This window comes from Cnephaeus nilssonii, assembly GCF_951640355.1.
Source record: "Cnephaeus nilssonii genome assembly, chromosome: 2".
Classification (NCBI taxonomy): domain Eukaryota; kingdom Metazoa; phylum Chordata; class Mammalia; order Chiroptera; family Vespertilionidae; genus Cnephaeus; species Cnephaeus nilssonii.
Window position 1 is genome coordinate 15,813,991 of NC_137073.1, and position 22,925 is coordinate 15,836,915.

Genomic DNA, 22,925 nt, shown 5'->3' on the forward strand with positions numbered 1-22,925 from the left:
GGCTTCGGGTACGGCCAGCGGGGCCAGGAAGGCCGAGGACCCTGCGAGATCAGCGGGCGGCGACCTCTACCCGGCGGGGCTCCAGGTAACTCGGCCGCAGGCCTCCTGAAGGGGATTCAGGAACCACCCCGACGCTCCCCGCCTCACAGAGCCAGGCCGCGAGACAGCGACACCCACGGGCCAAGCAGCGCGCAGGGTCCTTCTAGGCTCCACAACCTGGAGACTCTGTAGCATTAACTCTTCCGGGCACCAGGGCTGAACCCCTCAGGAGGTAGGTTCCTTCCGCGAAGCCTGGAGCCGCAGCGCAGGCCGGCTGACTCAGCTCGGCGGCAGAGCCAGTCGGGAAGTGCGCCACTTCCGCTTCCGGTGGGAGCGCGGGTTTCAGACACTTGCGTAGAAACGGCCCCAGGTGGGCGAGGCGTCCGGTAGGTCCGTCGGCCCTGTCAGGCCTGTGACCTAGAATCCGCACATCTCGGGTCTCTGGACCCCCTTTGAGTGTCGAGGAGCCGATAGCTGCGGTCCTTGAGAAGCAGCCGGAAGTGCGGCGACGTGCGGTTGAGTCGGAGGATGAGGGAGCGGCCCTCAGGAAACTCAGCTGTCTGAGGTAACTAAGAATCGATTCCCCTTCGGCGTCGGCTGCGGAGCCTCAGAGACCTGCCGGCCTCTGCTCGAGGCCACTGCAAGGTGGTTGGAGGCGAGACGCTATTTCTCGTAGCCCAGCGACGAGGCTGGCCATCAGGCTCCGGAGGTCACTCGTTCTGCCCTTTGCGCAGATAACGCCGGGCCCGCGGCGGCAGCACGCTCGTCCGCTGCCCGCTTGCACAGTGCTCACGAATCCCGAATGCCCTCCAGAAATGTCTACGTTCCCGCCTCTGCTGGCGTGGGTTTTGGTGTGTTTTTTTGTTTTGTTTTGTTTTTGGCTGGGGTGGGGGTGTGTGGGGGAGAGCTTGGGGCCATTACTGCTGATGTTAACCGCCAGAGAGCCGAGTTCAGTCTAAGAGATCACTTTCTCCTGAGGCCAAAGTCCCCGGGCCTCCTGAGCCGGGGTGGACCGCGAGGAGCCGGCCATTCATTTGTGAACACCGTGGCATCCTGTACAGAATCTTGGTGCCGGTTCTGCTGCATCACCTCTGGGAGAGGGAGGCTTATGAAACTCTCCATAGGCTCCTTAGAAGTCTAAAAGACGCTTGAAACGTAAAGTCAGCAGAAGGGTCAGCTTAATCATCACCAACTGCCATTCTCACCCTTTTCATGACTTGGTATTTGGACATACATTTTGTAAAGAAAGGTCGGCTGTGATTTTTCCTAGTGGAAGTAAACAGACATTTTAAAATACAGGTATAAATCTTCTGCATAGTGCCCTTAATACGTCTTGCAAAGAAGTGCCAAAAAAGAATGTTGAGCATCTCAGTTACTTAATTGGGGGATGTTTTCTGAGAAGAAAAGGCTACTTTTTCCCTAATTATTTTCCTTCTACTCTGGTCTTACTGTCTCAGTCTCCTGCCAGTATTCATGCAAGTAAAGGAGAGTCTCAAATGTTCCATGAAGTGAAGGCTTCAGTCATCACAAGAGGATGGAGGGTCATAGAAGTTGTACCTCTTATTAAAAGCAGAAGGCTAGGGTGATATATTAAAATTTAAGAGAAACTCAGAATGTTTTCATAACCTTTTTTTTTTTTTTTTTTTTTTACATGGCAAAGATATGATAGGAAGCACATCAATGAACTCTTTGGATAATCCCCAAACTCTTTGGAGTCATTGGGTGCTAATTTTCTCACCCACCAGTTTTCACCGATTTATTATTTTCTTTTAAAGGCAAAGTCATCAATTGACATTTGTCTTTAATGAGCTGTCTTATAGATCAACTGAATAATATAAAGAAAAGGAGAGAAACCAAGGGCCTGCCTGGCAGTTGATATTAAAGAGAAGGCAAGGCAGGATGTTTTCATTTTTCTCTCACAATAAGTAGCAAGTAGTAAAGTTCTTGTGATTTTCTTATTGACCTGCTTTTTTTCTGTCCTCAGTGCCTTAGGAAGAAGATCCTTTTATTGATTTTATTCCAGACCAGACTGGGCCTTAGTTGTCAGAGGTGGTATTGGTGGTGTGCCCACAGGAACAACTGTTCCAGCAGAATGATGATGGTAGATCTGAAAGTGGCTGAGTACCTGAACCCTCAGATCAGGGCTCTGTGGGAGACCAAAGAACCTGTGACAGAGAGCTCCTCTCAGAGTAAAAAATATACTGCACAAATGGACAGTCTCAGTCCTGAGAGCTTTCGCCAACACTTCCGGAATTTCCACTATCATGAAGCAGCTGGACCCCGTGTGGCTGTTGGCCAACTTCAGGAATTATGCCGTCAATGGCTGAGGCCAGATATACACTCAAAAGAAGAGATCTTGGATCTGCTGGTACTAGAACAGTTCCTGACCATTCTGCCCAGGGATACTCAGACCCAGATAAAGAAGCACCACCTACAGAGCATTGAAGAGGTTGTGGCCTTGGTAGACCACTTGCAGAGTGAATCTGGTCAAACGAAGAATGGGGTGAGAAGATTCTTGATTAACATACAGTGATATAGAATGAAAATGGATAAATGGGGTTAGGGGCAGTTAACTGAGAAGTAAGATGAATTAGATCAATGATCTGTTATTGCTTTAGGCCATCTAAGGCAGGACCTGAAACCACTGATCTGTAGCAATCGTCATTCCACAGGTTTTGGAGATTCTGGCAGAGACTTCCTTGGCTATAGAGTTGCGTTTTTCCCTCTTTGGAGCCAGAATGTATTGAGAGTAATAAGCTTAGTCTGGCTTGGTGTAGGAGATGGTTCTTAAGTTCTAAGAAACAAAGGGCAACAAGAAATTGGAGAAGAAGGGGCAGATCAAAAAAAGGGAGAACATATAAAGATGAAAGGAAAGGACAGCAAAAAGAAAGAGAACCCAAAAAGTTAGTAGGGAAGACTGCAGAGGAAGAAAGGATAAATTTAAAAAAATGGAAACAAAGATTTGGAAATCCCAACAGAGTGACAGAGAAGAAAGACAGAGTGATAGTGTCCTTCCTACAATAGACAAGAGCCTCCACTGCCCTCCCTTAGTGGTTGATCCTTGGCTCTGCTGGTGAGTGAGAATCCAGGGTATGCCCTTGGGCAGGTGGCAGCATATCAACTGGCTTCAGGCCTACTGTCAAGAATACAGGGCAGGGCATATGTTTGGTGTCAAGATCATCTGGAGAGAGGTTGGAGTCAGAATTATTCTTTCCCCTTTCTTCTCCATTTTATCCACATTCTCTGTAAAACCTTTCCTGGCCATGGAGAAAATCTGGTTGATAGGACAGTTAAATTTTTTAATCTTTTGAGGAAAGTATAAAACAAGAAATCCAGGAGGGATCTAAGTGAAGAGAGAGATGCTGTCAAGACAGCATGAGAATAGGCGGCCTGCACAACCCTGCTAGTGGTCTGAGCTGGGCTTTATATAGAGGAGTGGAGACTACTCTGATGGAGGGCTGGCGGTAGCCATATCTTTTTCCTTTTATCCTGACTTTACCACATTTGTGGATAGTTTTTTTTTAATCCTCACCCAAGGATATTTTTCCATTGATTTTTTTTTTAAGAGAATGGAAGAAAGAAGGAAAGATAGAAATATTGACGTGAGAGAAACACATCGATTGGTTGCCTCCTGCACACCCCCTGACCAGGGCCCGGAAAGAGCCTGCATCCAAGGTATGTGCCCTTGATCGTAATCAAATGCAAGACTCTTAGGTCTGCAGTCCAACGCTCTATCCACTGAGCCAGACCAGCTAGATAGTTCTTCGTGAAAAATTTGTGGCCCGTTATCTCTTTGTTTTTTAAGGGTTTTTGTTTGTTTGTTTGTTTTTTAATATATTTTATTGATTTTTTACAGAGAGGAAGGGAGAGGGATAGAGAGTTAGAAACATCAATGAGAGAGAAACATCAATCAGCTGCCTCCTGCACACTCCCCACTGGGGATGTGCCCGCAACCAAGGTACATGCCCTTGTCCGGAATCAAACCTGGGACCTTTCAGTCTGCAGGCCGATGCTCTATCCACTGTGCCAAACCGGCTTCGGCAAGGTTTTTTTAAAATATATATTTTTTGTTGATACCAGAGAGGAAAGGGGGAGGGAGAGAAAAGCATCAGTGATGTGAGAGAATCATTGATTGGCTGCCTCCTGCATGCCCCCCTATTGGGGATCGAGCCCACAACCTGGGCACGTTCCCTGACAGGGAATCAACCGTGACCTCCTGGTTCATAGGTCGATGCTCAACCACTGAGCCATGCCGCCTAGCCCATTATCTCTTAAAGTCCTTTTGTCATTTCCTTTAGTGTCTCATACTTCCCACAATCTGGACTCTGCTTTCTCCTCCCTCTTCCACAAGCCCCAAGCCTCAAGTAAGTTCTGGTAACATGGATGGGAATTATTTCTAGGTTGCAGTCCATGTGCTGGGAAAGGAGGCAGTGCCCTTGGGAGAAACAGCAGAGACCTCAGGCTTCAAACTGAAGCCAGCAGAGTCCCAGCCAGTGGGCAGGTCCCAGGATGAAGAATTTTGGAATGAATATCAGGATCTACAACAGCTGAGCAGGAATACTCATAAAGAAACTGAGCCTGTGTGTGAGAGGGGTAAGGAACTTCATGATAATTTCTTCCTGCTGGGAGCTGTGATCGTAATTTGTCCAGCCAGAACATTGTGGGCACTTTCTGGGTTCCCAGCTTTGTGGATGTGCAGATGTAGTCATGTTAGCAATTATGATTACCCCTAACCCTCCCCTCACAGATGGCCTTAGAATAGACCAGTTGTTGTGAAGGTGGGGATTGGCCTAAGGTACAGAAATATCCAATCCAGAGGACCCTGGTAATAACACCATGAACACTGTTCCTTAGAAAAGTGGAGGATTGGGCCACCCCATCCTTAAAACACAGAAGGAATTGGGATCACAAATGGGCTGTCAGTGGCAGTATGTGAACTATAATTGTGTACCATGAAAAATAAATAAATGATAAATAATACATCTCCTACTGTACACTGGAGTCCATGAGTATTTCATTTTCAAATCCGTTAAAATTTTCTTAACTCCTTAACTCGGAACTATTTATGTCATGAGAGAAAGTTAATAGTTTTTGTTTTATTAATTTCAAAACTGGGCAACCTGTTCTGGGGGTTGATAGATACTTAGTTCTTACAATGATAAGGCCACTTCACACTTATAAAGGTTTCCCATCTACTGAAAGAATCAAGATTTTATTTTAGAAATGAGCACAAGATGTGTATAGAAGTGAGAGAAATTTCTGATGGCTCTTTTCCACCCTTAGCTGTGCCTACTCACCAGATCCTAGACTTTCCTGAGCAGACAAACACCAAAGACTGGACAGTGGCACCTGAGCTCATCTTACCTGAGTGCCAGGTGAGCTGTGCTTTTGAGCTCTTCAGGGCTGCCTTTCCCTGCTGCCCATGACCCACACTGCCCAGCAGGTGCTTAGAGGCATTTAGCCCAGATGTTCTCCCTGGGTAATTGGACATCTCCCAGACAGTTTGCTGATCCCTTGCCTCCTTCCTTTCTGCCTTTTCACTTGAAAAAAAAAAAATCATATATTGTTTATTCCTTCAGTGCCTGGCCTACCATGCAGTTTGTGGGCTGGATGTTAGGGCTGCTTCTGGAGTGGCCAGTACTGAGCTGAAGCCCATTCTCTTCTTTAGAGCTTATTGACATTTGAAGAAGTGGCCGTGTATTTTTCCCAGGAAGAATGGGAATTACTGGATATCAGTCAGAAGACTCTCTACAATGATGTAATGCAGGAAAACTATGAGACTGTCATCTCTCTAGGTAAAGATTCTTTGTGCCTTTTGTGTAGAAGTTGAGTAATCTAATGTTCTTAGCTTACTGGGAATGCACTCTGGTTCCAGTTGCTAGTTGGTTCTCAACTTGATGGTGTGGGCAGGGAAAAGTGTATCCAGATCATCTCAAGCTTCTTACAAAGTTCATATGCTCATTCCTTATCCTAAAATTCTCCACTCTCCCCTACTCTTCACTCTTGCTTACAAATCTGCTCTTTTATCTTTCCATTTCCATAAATGCCACCACCATTTACCCAATATTTCAGGCCAGAACACCTGGGTCATCCTTTAGTCCAAGCATGTCAAACTTGCAGCCAATAGGCTGCATGCCTCATTTATGGCATGTGGTTCACCAGCCGCGAGTTTGACATGCTTGCTTTAGTCTGAACTTGCCATTCATATTACACTACTCATGCATCACTAGTTCTCTTGGCTCCACCTTTGCATCATAGCCTGAGTCCAACCATGTCTCATTCTCTTGCCCTGTTAGCATTCTGATCTAAGCCAGTGGCTTCTCTAACCAGTTTTGTAACTGATGCCCTGGCACCACTCTTACCTTTCCACGGTCTGTTTTCCACAAAGCAGTCAGAGTCTTTAAAAAAACCTGATGAGATATGACAGTTCTCTGCTTCAAAACCTTATGATAACTTTCCACATTCAGAATAATATCTAAACTCCTTATGAGGTATGTAGACCCCTCTAAGATCTAGCTCCTACTCACCTACCTGCCACTTGTACCCTGGCTCCGTCCACTTTAGCCACACTGGTCTTGCTGTTTCCTGAACTTGCTATGCTCATTTTTACCTTCCTCCTTCCTTTACTTGACACACTGGACTCCTACTTTTTCAGACACCTAATTTTTGCCCAACTCAGAATAATTTAGGTAGTATAAGGAAAAAATGAGACTTCCTTTTATTGACTTCAGTCATGAAAACTGAGGACAGTCAATTTAGGAACTGGTTGTAGGGCTGATAGCCACTTCTAGTTACCACATAACACTTGTAAAGGAGTCCCATCTCTACTGAAAGAATCAGATCTTGTATATTTTAGGAATGTGCCCAGAATGTTCATAGAAGCAAGAGAAATTTCCTATGGCTCTTTTCCATCCACAGCTGTGCCTACTCACCAGATCCTAGACTTTCCTGAGCAGACAAACATCAAAGCCTGGACAGTGGCACCTGAGCTCATCTTACCTGAGTGCCAGGTGAGCTATGCTTTTGAGCTCTTTAGGGCTGCCTTTCCCTGCTGCCCATGACCCACACTGCCCAGCAGGTGCTCAGAGGCATGTTAGCCCAGATGATCTCCCTAGGGAACTAGACACCTCCCAGATTGTTTACTGATCCCTTGCCTCCTTCCTTTCTGCCTTCTCACTTAAAAAAATTAATTCCTTCAGTGCCTTGCCTACTATTAATTTCATGGGCCAGATGTTAGAGTTATTTCTGGAGTGGCAGGTAATGAGCTGAAGCCCATTCTCTTCTTTAGAGCTTATTGACATTTGAAGAGGTGGCCGTGTTTTTTTCCCAAGAAGAATGGGAATTACTGGATCCGGGTCAGAAGGCCCTATACAATGATGTAATGCAGGAAAACTATGAGACTGTCATCTCTCTAGGTAAATATTCTCCCCTTCCCTTTGTATAGAAGCTGAGTAATCTGTCATGTTCTCATCTTACTGTGAATAGTCCCCTGAGGGACAGTCTGTTCCAGTAGTTAGTTGGTTCTCAACTTGATGTTGTTTGCAGAGAAAAGGTGTGTGTCCAGATCACCTGGGAGCTTTTTCCAAGTATACATTCCTTATCCTACATAGAATTCTGGGTCTCTTTCCCTTAAACCTGCTCCTCTCATAACTTTTTCATCTCAGTAAAGATCAACTTCGTTCACTCAGTAGCTCAGAGCAAGACACATAGTCATTCTTTCCCATTATCTTGTCATCATACTCCACTACTAATACATAACTATTCTCTTGGTTCCATCTTCACAGTATATCCTAAGTCCAACTATGTCTCATCCTCTTCCCTTACTAGCATCCTGGTCTAAATCAGTATCATCTCAAACCAGGCCCATCTTAGTAGCTTTTTAACTGGCTGATGCTGCCAACACTCTTGCCCTCCAATAGTCTATTTTTTATGCAGCAGCCAGTCTTTAAAATCTGATCAGATTATGATATTTTCGTATTTCAAAATCTTATTATGACTTCTCACCATATTCAGAATAAAATTAAAACTTTTCCTTATCAAAGTTCTCAGGACCCTTCAAAATCTGGTGTCTCTTCTCCTTTCTGCCTTCATCTTCTACAACTTGTGCCCCTTGTTCAGTTCTCTTTAGCCACACTGGTTTTCTTGGCAGCTGTTTGGTTTTCTGTTGATGTTGTTTTTTTAATGTATTTATTTTAGAAAGAGAGAAGAGGGGAGAAAGGGAAAGACCAGTTTGTTGTTCCGCTTATTTATGCATTCATTGGTTGATTCTTGTATGTTCCCTGACCGGGGATCAAACCTGCAACCTTGGCGTATTGGGATGATGTTCTAACCAACTGAGCTACCGGCCAGGGTTTCTTGCTGTTTTTTTAAATAACCATGCTCATTTCTACTTTCCCCTTGCCTCTACTTGACATACTTTTCTGCTATACGACAAAACTTGCACCTTTTGTTATGCTCAAATATCACTTTCTCAAAGAAGTCTTCCACATAGCCGTATCTCAAATAGCTTCACAGAAACAATCTTTTTTTTCTTTTTCTTTTTGGTTTTGTTAATCCTCACCCGAGGATATTTTTCCATTGATTTTTAGGGAGAGTGGAAGAGAGAGGGAAAGAAAGAGAGAAACATCGGTATGAGAGAAATACATCTATTGGTTGCCTCCAAACAGGGCTAGGGCCTGAGGAGATGGCAGCCAAGGTACATGCCCTTGACTGGAATCGAACCCAGAACCCTTTGGTCTGCAGGCCAACGCTCTATCCACTGAGCCAAACCAGCTAGGGTAGAAATAGAATCTTAAATGCTCTCTTATCCTGCTTCAGTTTTTTAAAAAAAACATGTATCATTTCGTGCCCTGGCTGGTGTTTCTAAGTGGTTAGCGTCAACTCATGCACTGAAGGTCATGGGTTGTTCCTGGCCCAGTTAGGGCTCATATGGGAGTCAATGCATCTCTCTCATATCGATGTTTCTCTCTCTCTCACCCTTTTTTTCCCTTCCACTATCTAAAAGCGACGTGAAAATACCGTTGGGTGAGGATTAAAAAAACACATAGAAACATTTATTACTTCTTGATATTTCCTTTTGTCCGTTTTTTTTTATGTTTGACTACCTCAGTTTCCCACTAGAAGATAAGTTCTATGAGATCAGGGGATTTTGGCTTATTTACCACTATATTCCTATTTCATAGAAAGTGTTTGGCATGCCATAGCCAGTTAATACATATTTGTTGAAATATTGAACGATGAATACTTCCCATCCTTGGAAATTTGTATGTATAAAAAGTCCACTAAATGATGCTGATCTGTTTTGTCCAACTGGATATGAACCAGTGAGCTGTAGGAGTGGTAGAAACCTTTCCTAGTGCAGTTTCTGGTGCTCAAGAGCGAAATAAAAGGCTACTATAATTATGGCAGGAATCACTTGTGCATATGATTCCTAATCCACTGACCTTCACATTGGCTCTACTAGGCCTGTCTTATTCAGGTGACTCTTAAAGAGTTAATATGACCCTGACATCTCTGGAGTTTTAGTCCAACTTGGTCAAGTGTGCAGTTATTGATGGCAGAAGAGGGGAATATGCACAGAATTCCCATGACTATGTCCTTTCTATCGACCAACTAATCTCCACTTTGCATATCAACCTAACAAATGCAGTGTAGTATAAAACTAATAGCTGATATGATAGTATAACCATTTAACCATTTGGGGATAACAAATTGTAAATGTTCCTTACTCTTACTGAAATAATCTTGAATTAGTAAACCATTGTTAAGTTAGCGGTCCTTGACCTTAGTTTTTTCATTTCACAGCCATATTTGTGCTCCCCAAACCTAAAGTCATCTCCTGTCTAGAACAAGGGAAAGAGCCATGGGTTCAAGGATCCACAGAGATCATGGACAGTCCTGAAGAGCTGCCTATAGGTAAATACACTATGGGAAGAGGAGAAATGTGCTTTAATAGGAATCTTTGCAAGGAATTAACATTTTAAGATTCTACTTATTACTACAAATCAGTGATCTTCGATTTATTTCCCTCTCTATTCCTGTGGTTTTCTTGCTCTGCCATTCAGTAGGTTGATTGTCATATTAATTCCAACAGGGTTAAAGCTCAAAAATGACACTGAAAATCACCAGCCTATATGTCCTTCTGACTTAGAAATACAAGCTCCTGGAGACATAATACCAAAAAAGACCAGAGTGAAAGTTCCTCAGAAAACAGCAGTCAAAGAAAATCATGGTGATATACACAGGGTAAATATACACAGGCACCAAGACTTTACAGTGAAGAAAAGAAAGAAACTTTCAACCTGGAAACAAGAGCTGCTGAAACTTATGGATCGTCACAAGAAAGAACGTGCAGGAGAAAAGCCTTTTAAATGCCAGGAATGTGGGAAAAACTTCAGAGTTAGCTCTGACCTTATTAAGCACCAAAGAGTTCACACTGAAGAGAAACCGTATAAATGCCCACAGTGTGATAAGAGGTTTAGATGGAGTTCAGATCTTAATAAGCACTTAACAACACACCAAGGGATAAAACCATATAAATGCTCATGGTGTGGGAAAAGCTTCAGTCAAAATACAAATCTACACACACACCAAAGAATTCACACTGGAGAGAAGCCCTTCACATGTCATGAATGTGGGAAAAAATTCAGTCAGAATTCCCACCTTATTAAACATCGGAGAACCCACACAGGTGAGCAACCTTATTCCTGTAACGTATGCAGGAGAAACTTCAGCAGGCGGTCAAGCCTTCTTAGGCACCAGAAACTCCACCAGTGAAGGGAAGATCATCCAGTGTCCTCAGTCTGAACAAATTCACCAAGAGGAGTTCGACACTAAAGTTTATGAAAAAATAGAAAATTATGAAGCATGATTTTTTATCAATGGGATATTGCACAAAAAGGAATTAAGTCCGACTCTGCATGGGATGAATTAAGGTTGTACTACTTACTGTGTTTACTTATAACCTATAGGGAATTCCATAGCAAGATTGGTGTTCTAGGAACATTCTAAAAATGGAAAAAACTGTTTTAGGATTGTACCTGCCAAAATATCAAATTCAGCTTCAGATAGCAGATGAAGTCATAAAATCAGTCTTCTGTGGCCATAGAGGTAAATAGTGTTGGTTTTTCATTGATTTGCCCAGCCACTACTAAACACATGTGATAGAAACATTTGTAGCATGGTCTTCCAAAACAAAAAGCAATAATATGCTTGTTTAATTGCATACCATTGTCTTCAAGGTAGCAAGCTTAAAAATTTCATTAGTTTCATGGGATAGAAATGAATTCTAATGTAAAGTTTCCTAAGAACCTAATTGGATTTTCTTCCTCTCTCATCATTGGACTTTGTGTGAGTTTTTTCTTGAACTTTTTAGGAACTTTAGCTCTTGAATCATATTAGCACAAATTTTACTTTGATGAAATCATAATTTACTTCACCACTAGGGAAACTGCCAGATAACTAATAATGCACTATCTTATGCATCTCATTGGTGGTATTTGAAAAAAAAGAAAATCATTTCTAATGAGATTATATGTAAACTAGTGGCCCAGTGCATGAAATTCATGCACATTAAAAGGGGATTAATTAGAGGAAATATTTTAATATTGCTATTTGCCCTTTCTCTGTGATAGAAGTATCAGAGATGAAAGAAAATTAGTAAATTGTATCTGAAAATCCTCCTGTCAGAGTCTGGGGCACACCACAGGACCCAGAGTCAAGTCCCCCCCCCCCCCCACGTGCACCTCAAAATCGTGTAAGACCCAAAACCCGGCCACCCCTCCCCCCCATTGGGCTAGATCCAGACCCAGCCGGTCCCACCATTGTCAAGCCCCACCAGGAGGGGGCACAGCCTTAGGTCCCCTGGCCTGGCATCTGGGCGAGGGATGTGGCCTGAGGTCCCCCAGCCCAGGCCGGGGCAGGGGCGCACCTTGTAGTCCCCTGTCAAGCTCCACTGGGTGGGGGATGTGGCCTGAGGTCCCCCAGCCTAGCACTGAGGTGGGGGGTGCACCTTGAGGTCCCCAGTCAAGCCCCACCAGGCGGGGAGGCACGACCTTAGGTCCCCCGGCCTGGCGCCAGGGCGGGGGGGTTTGGCCTCAGGTCCCCTGGCCTGGTGCCGGGGCTGGGGGCGTGGTCTGAGGTCCCCCATTGAGCAGGAGCACAGCCTGAGGTCCGCCGGCCCAGCACTGAGGCGGAGGGGTGCACCTTGAGGTCCCCCGTCAAGCCCCACCGGGCAGGGGGTGCGGCCTGAGGTCTCCTGTCAAGCCCTGCCAGGCGGGGAGCACAGCCTCAGGTCCCCTGGCCCAGTGCCAGGGTGGAGGGGTGCAGCTTCAGGTCCCCTGTCCTGGTGCCGCGAGGGGCGGGGGGGGGGGGGGACGTGGCCTGAGGTTCCCTGTCAAGCCCCACGGGGGGTGGCGGGGGTGGCACGCAGCCTCAGGTCCCTGCTGATTGCTCGTTAAGGTTAAGGCTTGTTACGGGAACTCAGCCTCTGCTGTGGGTGCAGCCATCTTGTGTTACAGAAACCCCACCTCCACTGTGGGCGCTGCCATCTTTGTGGCAGAGTGATGGCCAATTTGCATATTCCCTCTTTATTATATAGAATGGGTTGGAATTTCTAGCCATGGAATAATATATTAGATGTAAAGAAAAATTTTTTGCAATAAAAGAAACTAGATTGTTTCCTCATAATGTCAATAGGATAATATAGCCATAAAAATTAGCACTTTCCTGAGGCCTAAAAGAAATGGGAGTCCTGGGTTCACTTCTCAGGATTTTGTTTGTTTTCTTTTTCATTTGGCTTTTGTTACTAAGAATCAGGAGAGATTCGTGTGTCTGGGAACTGGAACATGTGCTGCAGGCAGGATCCTGTGGTTTACTGTACATGGTGACCTAGGGATCCATTCAGCAGGGTACCAGGTTTCCAAAAGGATAGTTTTGGGAACTGATGCAGAGTGGTTGGCAAAAGTGAGCTAATCCATATCCATATTGGTTGTCTTACACTGTAAACTATTAGGCAGGGTCTACCTGTATCTGTTTTCTTCAGCATTTAACAATAGTCTTGGTTGATGCTTAATAGACTGCTAAAAACCTATAGGCAGTAGATATTATAACTCATGCTTTATCTATTTTTACCTTTGATTCAGATGTGTTCATGTTAGAGCTTGTAGGTAGTATCAGGAAAGGGGTTAAATTATCTCTTCCAAATCTATTAGTTTAAAAATGAGGAAGTTAAGGCACAAAGAGATACAGGGACTTGTTCAAGAACCCGTAGCTAGTGGGTCTTTGGGCTTTCACTTGGCTTCTTCAGTCAGGCCTGAAGGCAGGATTATCAGGACTTTGTATGTTATCCCTGTGGAGCCAGCCTAGATAACATTGTATTATATCTATTTTCATCTTATGAAACATTTTTGTTTTTGATTGGTTATTGAAACACTCTTAAGTCTCCATTTTCTCTCTTCTTTTTAAAAAAATTTTTAATGACATAATTGCAGATGTCCCCCTTTTCCCTACCATTTGCCCACCTCCACCCACCCCTGCCTTCACCAAACTTTGTCCATATCCATGGGGTATGTATATATGTTCTTTAGTTAATCCTTTCACCTTTATCCTGTCACCCCCTCCCCCTCCCCTGAGGCACCAGCCAGTCTCCATTTTCTCTATATATAGAAAAACACTCACCTCAGGGTTGATCTGGGGATTACAGGGATTGATGAAAGAAAAGCACCTACCAGCCTGGCCAACAGTAGATGCTTAATGTGCATTTCTTTCCCTTTCTTCTGCTTCCCAGATATATTGGGTGGACTGACTACATTTAAGGATAGATGCATTTGTGGCTCTTGCAGCTTCTTTCAGGAGTTGAGCACTGATTGTGGTAGTAATGCTGAATTAATTTGGTTCATGGCTTTGGGTGTTTTTTTGTATATATCACCTGAGCTTTGGTCTGGCTTCTTCAGTGGGAATTATTTTCTTCCAAAAGTTGAACTACACCAAGTATTTATTTATTTTTTTTAATGATCATTTTTTTAAAAATATGTTTTTTTAGTTGATTTCAGAGAGAGGAATGGAGAGGGAGAGAGAGCTAGAAACATCAATGATGAAAATCATCAATTGGCTGCCTCCTACTTGCCCCCTACTGGGGATTGAGGCTACAACCCAGGCATGCGCTCTGACCAGGAATCGAACCATAACCTCCTGGTTCATAGGTCCACACTTATCCACTGAGCTATACTGGCCAGGCCACCAAGAATTATTTCTTAAGCATGGCCAGCTCTGAAGCTTTAGTCTGAGTAGCTCTTACCCAACACCCTCAGCTTTAGACCCCTGGCACTCATCTCTTCTCTAAAGATACATGTGAATTTTTTGTTGGTAGTACATTCATTCATTTACTTAATTTAATGATGGCCTATTATGCACCTAGAGCAGTTCTAGACTAAGGATATAATAGTGAACAAGAGAAAAAAAAATGCATACCCACATGGAGCTTGTATTCTAGTGAACAGTAAAAAAGGAGAAAGGTTATGCTTTTCTCCTTGTAGTTAGACAAGGTCATCAGGTCATTTTTGTTCAATGGGTTGCTAGCAGAAGCCTCACTTCTGGGCTGAAGCATTTATTTGTTGGTACAAGACTCTCTAGTGCTCTCCTTTCTTACCTCAATCATGGAAGCGCATATAGAGAGAGGTGCCATGAGATCAAACCAGTCTAGAATGTTGAGTCCCTTACATGGTGGATCATCTGTTCTGTGAGTCCCCTAGGCCTATAATGGGCTTTGTGGGAACAAGAAATAAACGTTTGTGTTTAACTACTGAGATGCTGTGTGCTGTGTGTTTCTGCAGTATTACCTGGCCTGTTTTAATAGAAGTGGCTCTTATATTAGAGCTTTGACATTTTTGGTTTGCCATTCTACTTGGCCTTTGGCCCTCAGGAAAGATCTAGCTTCCTCTAGGAGGATGCTCCACTAAACTGATATAACACTGATGGGAACACTTAGGAACTTACAAGACTATAAGTAAAAATAAAAATATAAATAAAACAACAACAAAAAGGACTATATAAGATATTTTAAAAGGACTCATTGCTTATCAGGGCACATATCCTAGGAGGTCAGTTTAAGTGGACAAGGCAATCTCCTCCCTCTGGCCTCATTCCTCTTTCCTTGTTCTTTGTTCTCTTGTACACCACTGCCCCATGAGCACAAGATGTGCTTCTATTGGTCAGTGAGGTAGGGAGAAGATAGGGGTTGCCTTTCATTCCTCATGTGAGTACAGATTTCAAGGAATGGTTTGGTAACTACCCCTGTGGAACCTTCTGTGAGTTGTGCCTCAAAAAAACAAAACGGGACATATGGCAAATCCTTCACCCCTATTGGTATATAAAGGAGGTGGTTGCTCTTTCTGGGCTAAGGGGTGACAGTTGGGAAGAAGCTTGAGTAGGAAAGCAGGAGTAGGACACCAGTTGGGGAGTGAGAGTCTCCGGTGGGAATGTCCTAGCTTAGCCAATAGCCAGCAACACAATGTCTCAAAACTCCTTATGCTTGGAATTTGGGGTGGACATGTGGAAATTGTTAAAGGAACTTCTATAGCCTTGTCACTGGGATAAGAGCAGATAACTAAAAAAAAATCCTAAATACAGAATCTATTGCTCTGGCTGGGTAGCTCAGTCGGTTAGAGCATTGTGTTGATATGCCAAAGTTACGGGTTTGATCCTCAGGGCACATACAAGAAACAACTAATGGATGTATGAATAAGTAGAACAATTCTCACTTGCTCTCACTCTCTCCTCCCTCTAAAATCAATAAATAAAATATTGAGGCTTGTTTTAAAAATGAAATCTGAGACATGACCCTATATTCAGTTTCCAATATTAGTATTAAAGTTCTCACAATTCTCACAAATATATCCTCCATGCCCAGATTTCTAAGACAAACCAGAAGGTGCTTTAGTTTGTTCAGATAACAGTCTCACAATGGCTCCAAGGCTGGTTTTGAGCACTGCAATTGACCCAGGCTAGCCCCCAAATCCTCAACCCCTCCTCTGCCCTAGTCTAAGTGGCCAGAGTGCTGGGCACATCCCAGACCCAGAGTTCTCCCACCATTAAGTGGACTCTGGAACCTGAAGCTGATCATAAGAACCTCAGCTATCTTAACGAGGGGAATGAGAACTTGGAATCAAACTAAAACTAAGACTGCTGGGGTTTCAATCCATTTTTGGAAAAGTGAAAACAGTTTAATTCCTCTGGAGAGCTTGAGAAGAAGGATGCTAAGCAGTCTTTTCCATCCAACTGGACAGTTGGAATAACAAAAAACTGGAAAGTTGGGATAACAAAATATTTGAACTCGATAAAATATTTTTTAAGCATTCACTGAGTCACTCCACTGACAAGTGCGTACTGAGCACCTGCAGTTTAATGGATCATGGCTACCTGTTAACTTTTCTCTTAGGGGCTTTCCCTCTAGTACTAGAACGGATTATTTGCTGAAGTTCTCTGTACTTTTAAAAATAATTACCCTTTATCATCTTGAGAATGTTCCCTTCTATTCCTAGTGTGTTGAGTGCTTTTATCATGAAAAGGTGTTCAATTTTGTCAGATGCTTTTACTGCATCATTCAATGATCATGTGTTCTTTCCCTTCATTTTAGTGTATTATATTAGTTGATTTTCTTATGTTGAACCACCCTTGCATTCCTGGAATAAATCTCACTTTGTCATGCTATAAAATCTTAATGTGCCTTTAAATTCAGTTTGTTAGTATTTTGTTGAGGATTTTTGTATCTGTATAGATAAAGGATATTGGTCTGTAGTTTTTTCCCTTGTGGTATTTTTGTCTGTGGCTTATTTATTTATTTATTTTGGTTAATCCTCACCTGAGGATATTTTTTTCCATTGATTTTATTTTATTTTTTAATATATTTTTATTGACTTTTTACAGAGAGGAAGGGAGAGGGATAGAGAGCTAGAAACATCGATGAGAGAGAAACATCGATCAGCTTCCTCCTGCACGCCCCCCACTGGGGATCAAGCCCACAACCAAGGTACATGTCCTCAACCAGAACCAAACCCGGGACCCTCCAGTCCATGGCCCAACACTCTATCCACCGAGCCAAACCGGTCAGGGCTCCATTGATTTTAAATAGAGTGGAAGGGAAAGGGGCAAGTGAGAGAGAGAGAAACATCTCCTTGAAGATGTTATCTTTACCTTTTACTTCTTCTTCCTCTTCTTAAAGAATACACTTCAGCATCCTACCTAATAATAGACAAATATGCAAATTGACTGTACCTTCGCTATGCCCACGATTGGCCAGGAGGCGTGGGGGGGCGGGACTCGGCGTGGCCGGGGTGGCCGATTGGGCCGGCAGGACGCTGAGCTCGCATCTCCAGCAACGGCTCGAGCTCAGCATCTGCGCCATGGCTGTGCTGCAGCACAGAAGGGGCCTCTGGGGCAGCGAGCTCACGTCCCACCGCAGACCATCAAAAGTGGGGGATCTGGGTGCCTGTCCGCTGGTGCACCAGGCCTTTCAGAAGCCTCCGCCCCGCCGGAGGCTTCTGAAAGGCCTGGTGCCTGAGCGGACAGGCACCCAGCTCCCCTGTGATCGAAAGCGAAAGTGTGTAGGGGACCCTACACGTGCATGATTCAATCATGCACTGGGCCTCTAGTTTCATATAATACTGGTCTGGCAGTGATGAACTCCTTTAGCTTTTTCTTCACTGTGAAGCTCTTTATATGACCTTCAATTCTAAACGATAGCTTTGCTGGGTAGAGTAATCTTGGTTGTAGGTTCTTGCTATTCATCACTTTGAATATTTCTTGCCACTCCCTTCTGGCCTGCATAGTTTCTACTGAGAAATCAGCTGACAGTCGTATGGGTGCTCCCTTGTAGGTAACTAACTGTTTTTCTCTTGCTGCTTTTAATATTCTCTCTTTGTCTTTTGCTCTTGGCATTTTAATTATCATGTGTCTTGGTGTGATCCTCTTTGGATTCCTTTTGTTTGGGTTTCTCTGCACTTCCTGGATTTGTATGTCTATTTCTTTCACCAGGTGGGGGAAGTTTTCAGTCATTATTTCTTCAAATAGGTTTTCAGTATCTTGCTCTCTCTTCTTCTGGCACCCCCATAATTCGGATGTTGGTTCGCTTGAAGTTGTCCAGAGGCTCCTTACACTATCTTCATATTTTTGGATTCTTTTTTCTTTTTGCTTTTCCGGTTGGGTGTTTTTTGCTTCTTTGTATTTCAAATCTTTGACTTGATTCTTGTGATCCTCTAGTCTGCTGATGGATCTCTGTATATTATTTTTTATTTCAGTCAGTGTATACTTAATTTCTAGTTGGCCCTTTTTCATATCCTCGGGGGTCTCACTAAATTTATCTGCCTTTTCTAGAAAATTCTTGAAAAACCTTATAACCATGGTTTTGAACTCTATATGCAGTAGTTTGCTTTCCTCCATTTCTTTCATTTGTGACTTGTTTTTTGTCTCTGAATTTTGGCTGCGTCCCTGAGTTGATATAGTGGCTTTGTGTGCTAGGTGTCCTATAGGGCCCAGTGGCTCAGCCTCCCTAGTTACCTGAGGTGGACACTCTTGGTGTACCCCTTTGTGGGCTGTGTGCACAGTCTTGTTGTAGTTAAGCCTTGATTGTTGTTGGTATTACTGGGAGGAATTGACCTCCAGGCCAATTGGCTGTGAGGACCGGCTGTGTCTACAATGGGAGAATTTCTGTGCTGGAGACATCCTTATGAGGCAAGACTTGCTTCAGTGGGGCTTTTGTGCTCACTGAGTCTGCCCCCTGAGCATGTCCCTTATGGATCTGAGGAGTTGTAATCTGGATGGTCCTACTCTGACCCCTGGGTACACTGGCTCTTGGATTGCCAAGGAGGTGCTAATTTAGCCTCTGCCTGAGGCCACCCAGCAGGAGCTACAGAGAGATCTGCAGATTCCTCTTCTTTGTTTGGGTTTTGGAGGTGCCCAGATGAGGCCCAACTGTGAAGCAATGCAAGCTGCTGTGGGGCCTTGGGCCTTCTTTTGGATGTTCTGGGTCTCTCTGACTCAGCTGCAGTTTTATAGGTAAGTTTAGATTTCAAAGGACCAGGCCTCTGTGCACAGCTTGGATGGCGTGGAGTCTCAGGGTGGAGCAAACAGCAATGGCTTCCCGTCAGCCCTGCCCTAAGAGGCCCCTGGGTCTCAGTGTCCTTGGTAATCACTGCAAGAACCTCTGAGAGAAAGCCACCCTCGAGTTCTGCCCGATGCCAGACAGTTCACTTTCTCCCCGTATGAGTCTGGGTCCCCAGAGTCTCGCCCAGAACTGGAGTTCAGAGCAGTCGGGAGCTTGTGTCTCCCTCCAGCTTGAAAAAGCCAGCTGCATACTCAGTTGCCAGCCCTCTCCGTGCGCGCCTCCGTACCTCTGCACTTTACTTCCGCAGCTCCTCCGAGTCTCAGTGTGCTTTTCTCTTCCCTTCTAGTTGTAGAATTTCCACTTAGCCATCCTTCCTGTGGTTCTGGATGATGTCAATTTTATCTTTTAGTTGTAGTTTTGAAGTGGTTGTGCGAGGCGGCAAGTTCAGGTATTTATCTATGCCACCATCTTGGTTTCTCCTCCTAAACGTCACGTTTTTTATGTGTGGTTTTTAAAATCGATTTTTAGAGAGGAAGGGAAAGAAACATGAATTTATTTTTCCACTTATTTATTAATTTATTGGTTGATTTTTGTATGTGCTCTGACTGGGATCGAACCCAAAACCTTGGCATATGGGGAGGACACACTGTAGAACTAAGCTACCCAGCTAGGGCCATATTTTTTCTTTATGCATATCTGTAAAATAGGCTATGAGCCCATTCAGGGATGGTACAAGACCCATCTGGTGACATAGGAAAAACAACCTCACAAACACAACAGTAATGAACCAATAGGAGAGATTAGAAAATGCCCAAGTCCAGGGCCCCGGATTCTCAAAGAATGTCATTGGTCCCAAAAAATGAAGGAGAGAGGATCCTGCTCACTCATTGGCAAGGACTGCTGTAGATTAGCAGAGGGCAGAAAGCAGAAGGAAAGACAGTCCTTTAGTGAAGCGCTTCTTCCTTACTCCTTGGGCATGCAGCTGGGCTCCTGGAGGTGCTGGCTTGCCCAGCGGCAGCTTCTGGCTTAGTGTGTGGAGAAACATGGCATAGTAGGTGAGGGACCAGCTCACGGCAGGCTTTTGCTGTTGGGGCGGGTCCTGAGCCCTGCGACTCCCCCGTAAGCACTGCGTTGGTCTCGTGACTTCGTGTATAGTTAAGCCAGGACCTCCTCACCGAGTAGGGAGGCTCAGGAACAAGGTAACCTGGTGTCCGCCCTTGCACCCTTGGGGCTCCGGTCCTTTCTGTTTCCGCGTGATGACTTACTTGAAATTTACGCTAGTATAACCCTCGTTCTCTGAGGCCTTATTGCTTCCTTGTGAGCTCTTGTGCTGCATGATGGGGACACAAAAACAGTTCAGGAACGTCCCTGGTCCTCAGCTCCCAAACCGCCTGAGTAGATAAACCCACCAGAAACAAATTCTGGCATTAGGTGGCATGAGATAAGGCACCCTAAGAAAGATTTACAGACAGGGCTGAAGAGTTCAAAGCATTAGGAGGCTTCCAGAAAGTGGTGGTGGTGGTGGTGTTACCAGTCCTCATCCTGTGGGTTTCTTGCACTTCCAGAGGACATAAAAGTTTCCTTGTTTTTACATTTCTAATGCCTAGACTCAGATACCCTTCCCTGGTTGGGAGGGATGGAGACTGGCAGCCCCTTGTGTTCAGTATAAATAGAAAGAATGAATCTGGCCTTGATGAAAGTGTATTTGAGGCAGGATACTCTTAGGGCTGGAAATCACAGAGCTTGTTCCAGGACCTGGGACCAGTTCGCCTTTGCTGGATTATAGGATGTGTATAGGGTTGTGGGTAATGAGACTGAGGGATAGGTTGGGCTTTGAATGCCAGGGAGATCCTTGAAAGCTTGAAGATCTTGGCTTATTTTAGTGGCAATAGATAGTCTTGGAAACTTTTGAGTAGTTATACAATTGGACTAGTGGCCCGGTGCATGAAATTCATACACGGGCGTGGCCCCTAGGCCTGGCCTGCGATTGAAGCGCGAGTGTCTGGTGTGGAAGGGCAGGTCCCAGCTAAACCTCTGGGCCCTGGGCAGCACCTGGGCCCCCAGGCCTCCGTGCGCCCCCCTCCACCTGAGTCATGGCGCCTAAGTCCCCTCACAGAGATGTGGTGAGTGGGCTGGGGCGCAGCATGGGCCTCTGGGCTACCCAATGGAGCCGCATGGAAGCCGGGCAGGCAGCATGTTCTGTCCCGCCCAGCCTTGCAGACCAGCTCCTGTGCAAACGGGAGCCCTACTGGCCCCTGTAGTCCCAGCTGCTGTGGCCCAGCTCACCTGGAAGAGGCCGCAGGGGTGCGGGGCGGGCTCCTGGAGGATGCCCAGGCGGGGAGGGGGGAGGGGGCTTCCCTGGTGCTCGAGCCCTGGCATCCCAGGGAGAGAGTAGCAGGGGGAGTGAGGGCAAGTGAGGGAGAGAGAGAGAGACAGAAACATCTATGATGAGAGAGAATCATTGACCGGCTGACTCCTGCATGCCCCACACTGGGGATCGAGCCTACAACCCAGGCAGTGCCCTGACCAGGAATCAAACCATAATCTCCTGGTACATAGGTTGATGCTAACCTACTGAACCACACTGCCAGGCAGGAATTATGGATTTTATAGCCTAGTGATGGCGAACCTATGACACGCGTGTCAGCACTGACACGCGTAGCCATTTCTGATGACACGCGGCCGCTGAGGCGGCCGCATGCCGAGGATGAAACATTTGCGAAATAATGTTTTTTCCTCAAAGTGACACACTACCCGAGTTATGCTCAGTTTTTTGGCGAAGTTTGACACACCAAGCTCAAAAGGTTGCCCATCACTGTTACAGCCTTTTCTCCTTCAAAGCAAAATCGAAATCCACAGTGAGACAGGATTGTGAAGTTCTGAGCAGAAATAGAAAGAGGCCCGTGCATTCTTAAGCTGATTCCTATTCCTGGACATGGTTCTTGAGATCCAGTTGTCAAGTTTACTGCTGAGCCAGGGATTGGCTATTAGAACTATCCACAGAACAAGGAAGCTCTCAGAAACACATGTTGACCTAAGGAGTTGATGTCAGGTTTTCTACATATTTGTCACATCTCTTGCTTCCTGTAATGTATCTCTTCTATGTATATCCCGATGGCAGATGAGGGAAGAGTTCTTAGTGAAGCTTTTCTTACACTGGAAGCACTTATGTGGCTTTTCCCCAGTGTGGGTTTCCTGGTGGGCACTGAAGTGGGAGCTGTTCTTGAAGCTTTTCCCACACTGGGCACACTGGTACAGGTCCTCCACCATGTGGACCTGCCAGTGAGTGATAAATGGGAATTTGTTGACTCTCTTCCCACAGACAGTGCACTGATAAGGCTCCTCCCCAGTGTGGGTCCTCTGGTGGACAATGAGGCTAGAGCTCTGGCTGAAGCTTTTCCCACATTCCCCACACTGGTATGGGCTCTCCCCTGTGTGAGTCCTGAGGTTGGAGTGCTCACTGAAGCCTTTTCCACATTCACTGCACTTTTGAGGCTTCTTTCCTCAGTGAATTCTCTGAAGCCAACAAGATAAGAAACTCGGCTAAAGTTTTTGCCCATTTTGTGACATTTGAAGCTTTTTCCAGTTCAGGGGCTGGCTGGTGATGAGAGGAGGGAGAATTCTGAGAGCATTCTCTCCCACACAAGAGATGTATCCAGGGTTTCTCCTAAGTCCAAAGTCTCTGGTGACATATCCTCTCCTGGGATGGAGCTGTCTCCTCATTCTCCCCTGGACAATGTCAAGTTGCTTTCCTGACATTGGTTCACCCACCAATGTTTTTCTAAAT

At 45.0% G+C, this 22,925-nt stretch overlaps 1 protein-coding gene across 2 annotated transcripts; it reads left to right on the top strand.

The window, feature by feature from the left end:
• The first annotated feature begins 388 nt into the window (after positions 1 to 388).
• On the top strand, positions 389 to 17,236 carry ZNF75A (zinc finger protein 75A). 2 transcript variants are annotated; one of them, XM_079794758.1, is made up of 9 exons: positions 389 to 604; positions 2,024 to 2,542; positions 4,440 to 4,632; positions 5,323 to 5,414; positions 5,708 to 5,834; positions 6,958 to 7,049; positions 7,328 to 7,454; positions 9,844 to 9,954; positions 10,133 to 17,236. In XM_079794758.1, exons 2-9 carry the CDS (start codon positions 2,132 to 2,134, stop codon positions 10,813 to 10,815), a joined length of 1,836 nt encoding a protein of 611 aa, XP_079650884.1. In that variant the 5' UTR covers positions 389 to 604; positions 2,024 to 2,131; the 3' UTR covers positions 10,816 to 17,236. The 2 variants fall into 2 exon arrangements, 1 of the variants encoding a protein (XP_079650884.1); XR_013814817.1 differs by lacking the exon at positions 7,328 to 7,454 and having other exon boundaries at positions 10,133 to 10,268.
• Positions 17,237 to 22,925: the final 5,689 nt, after the last annotated feature.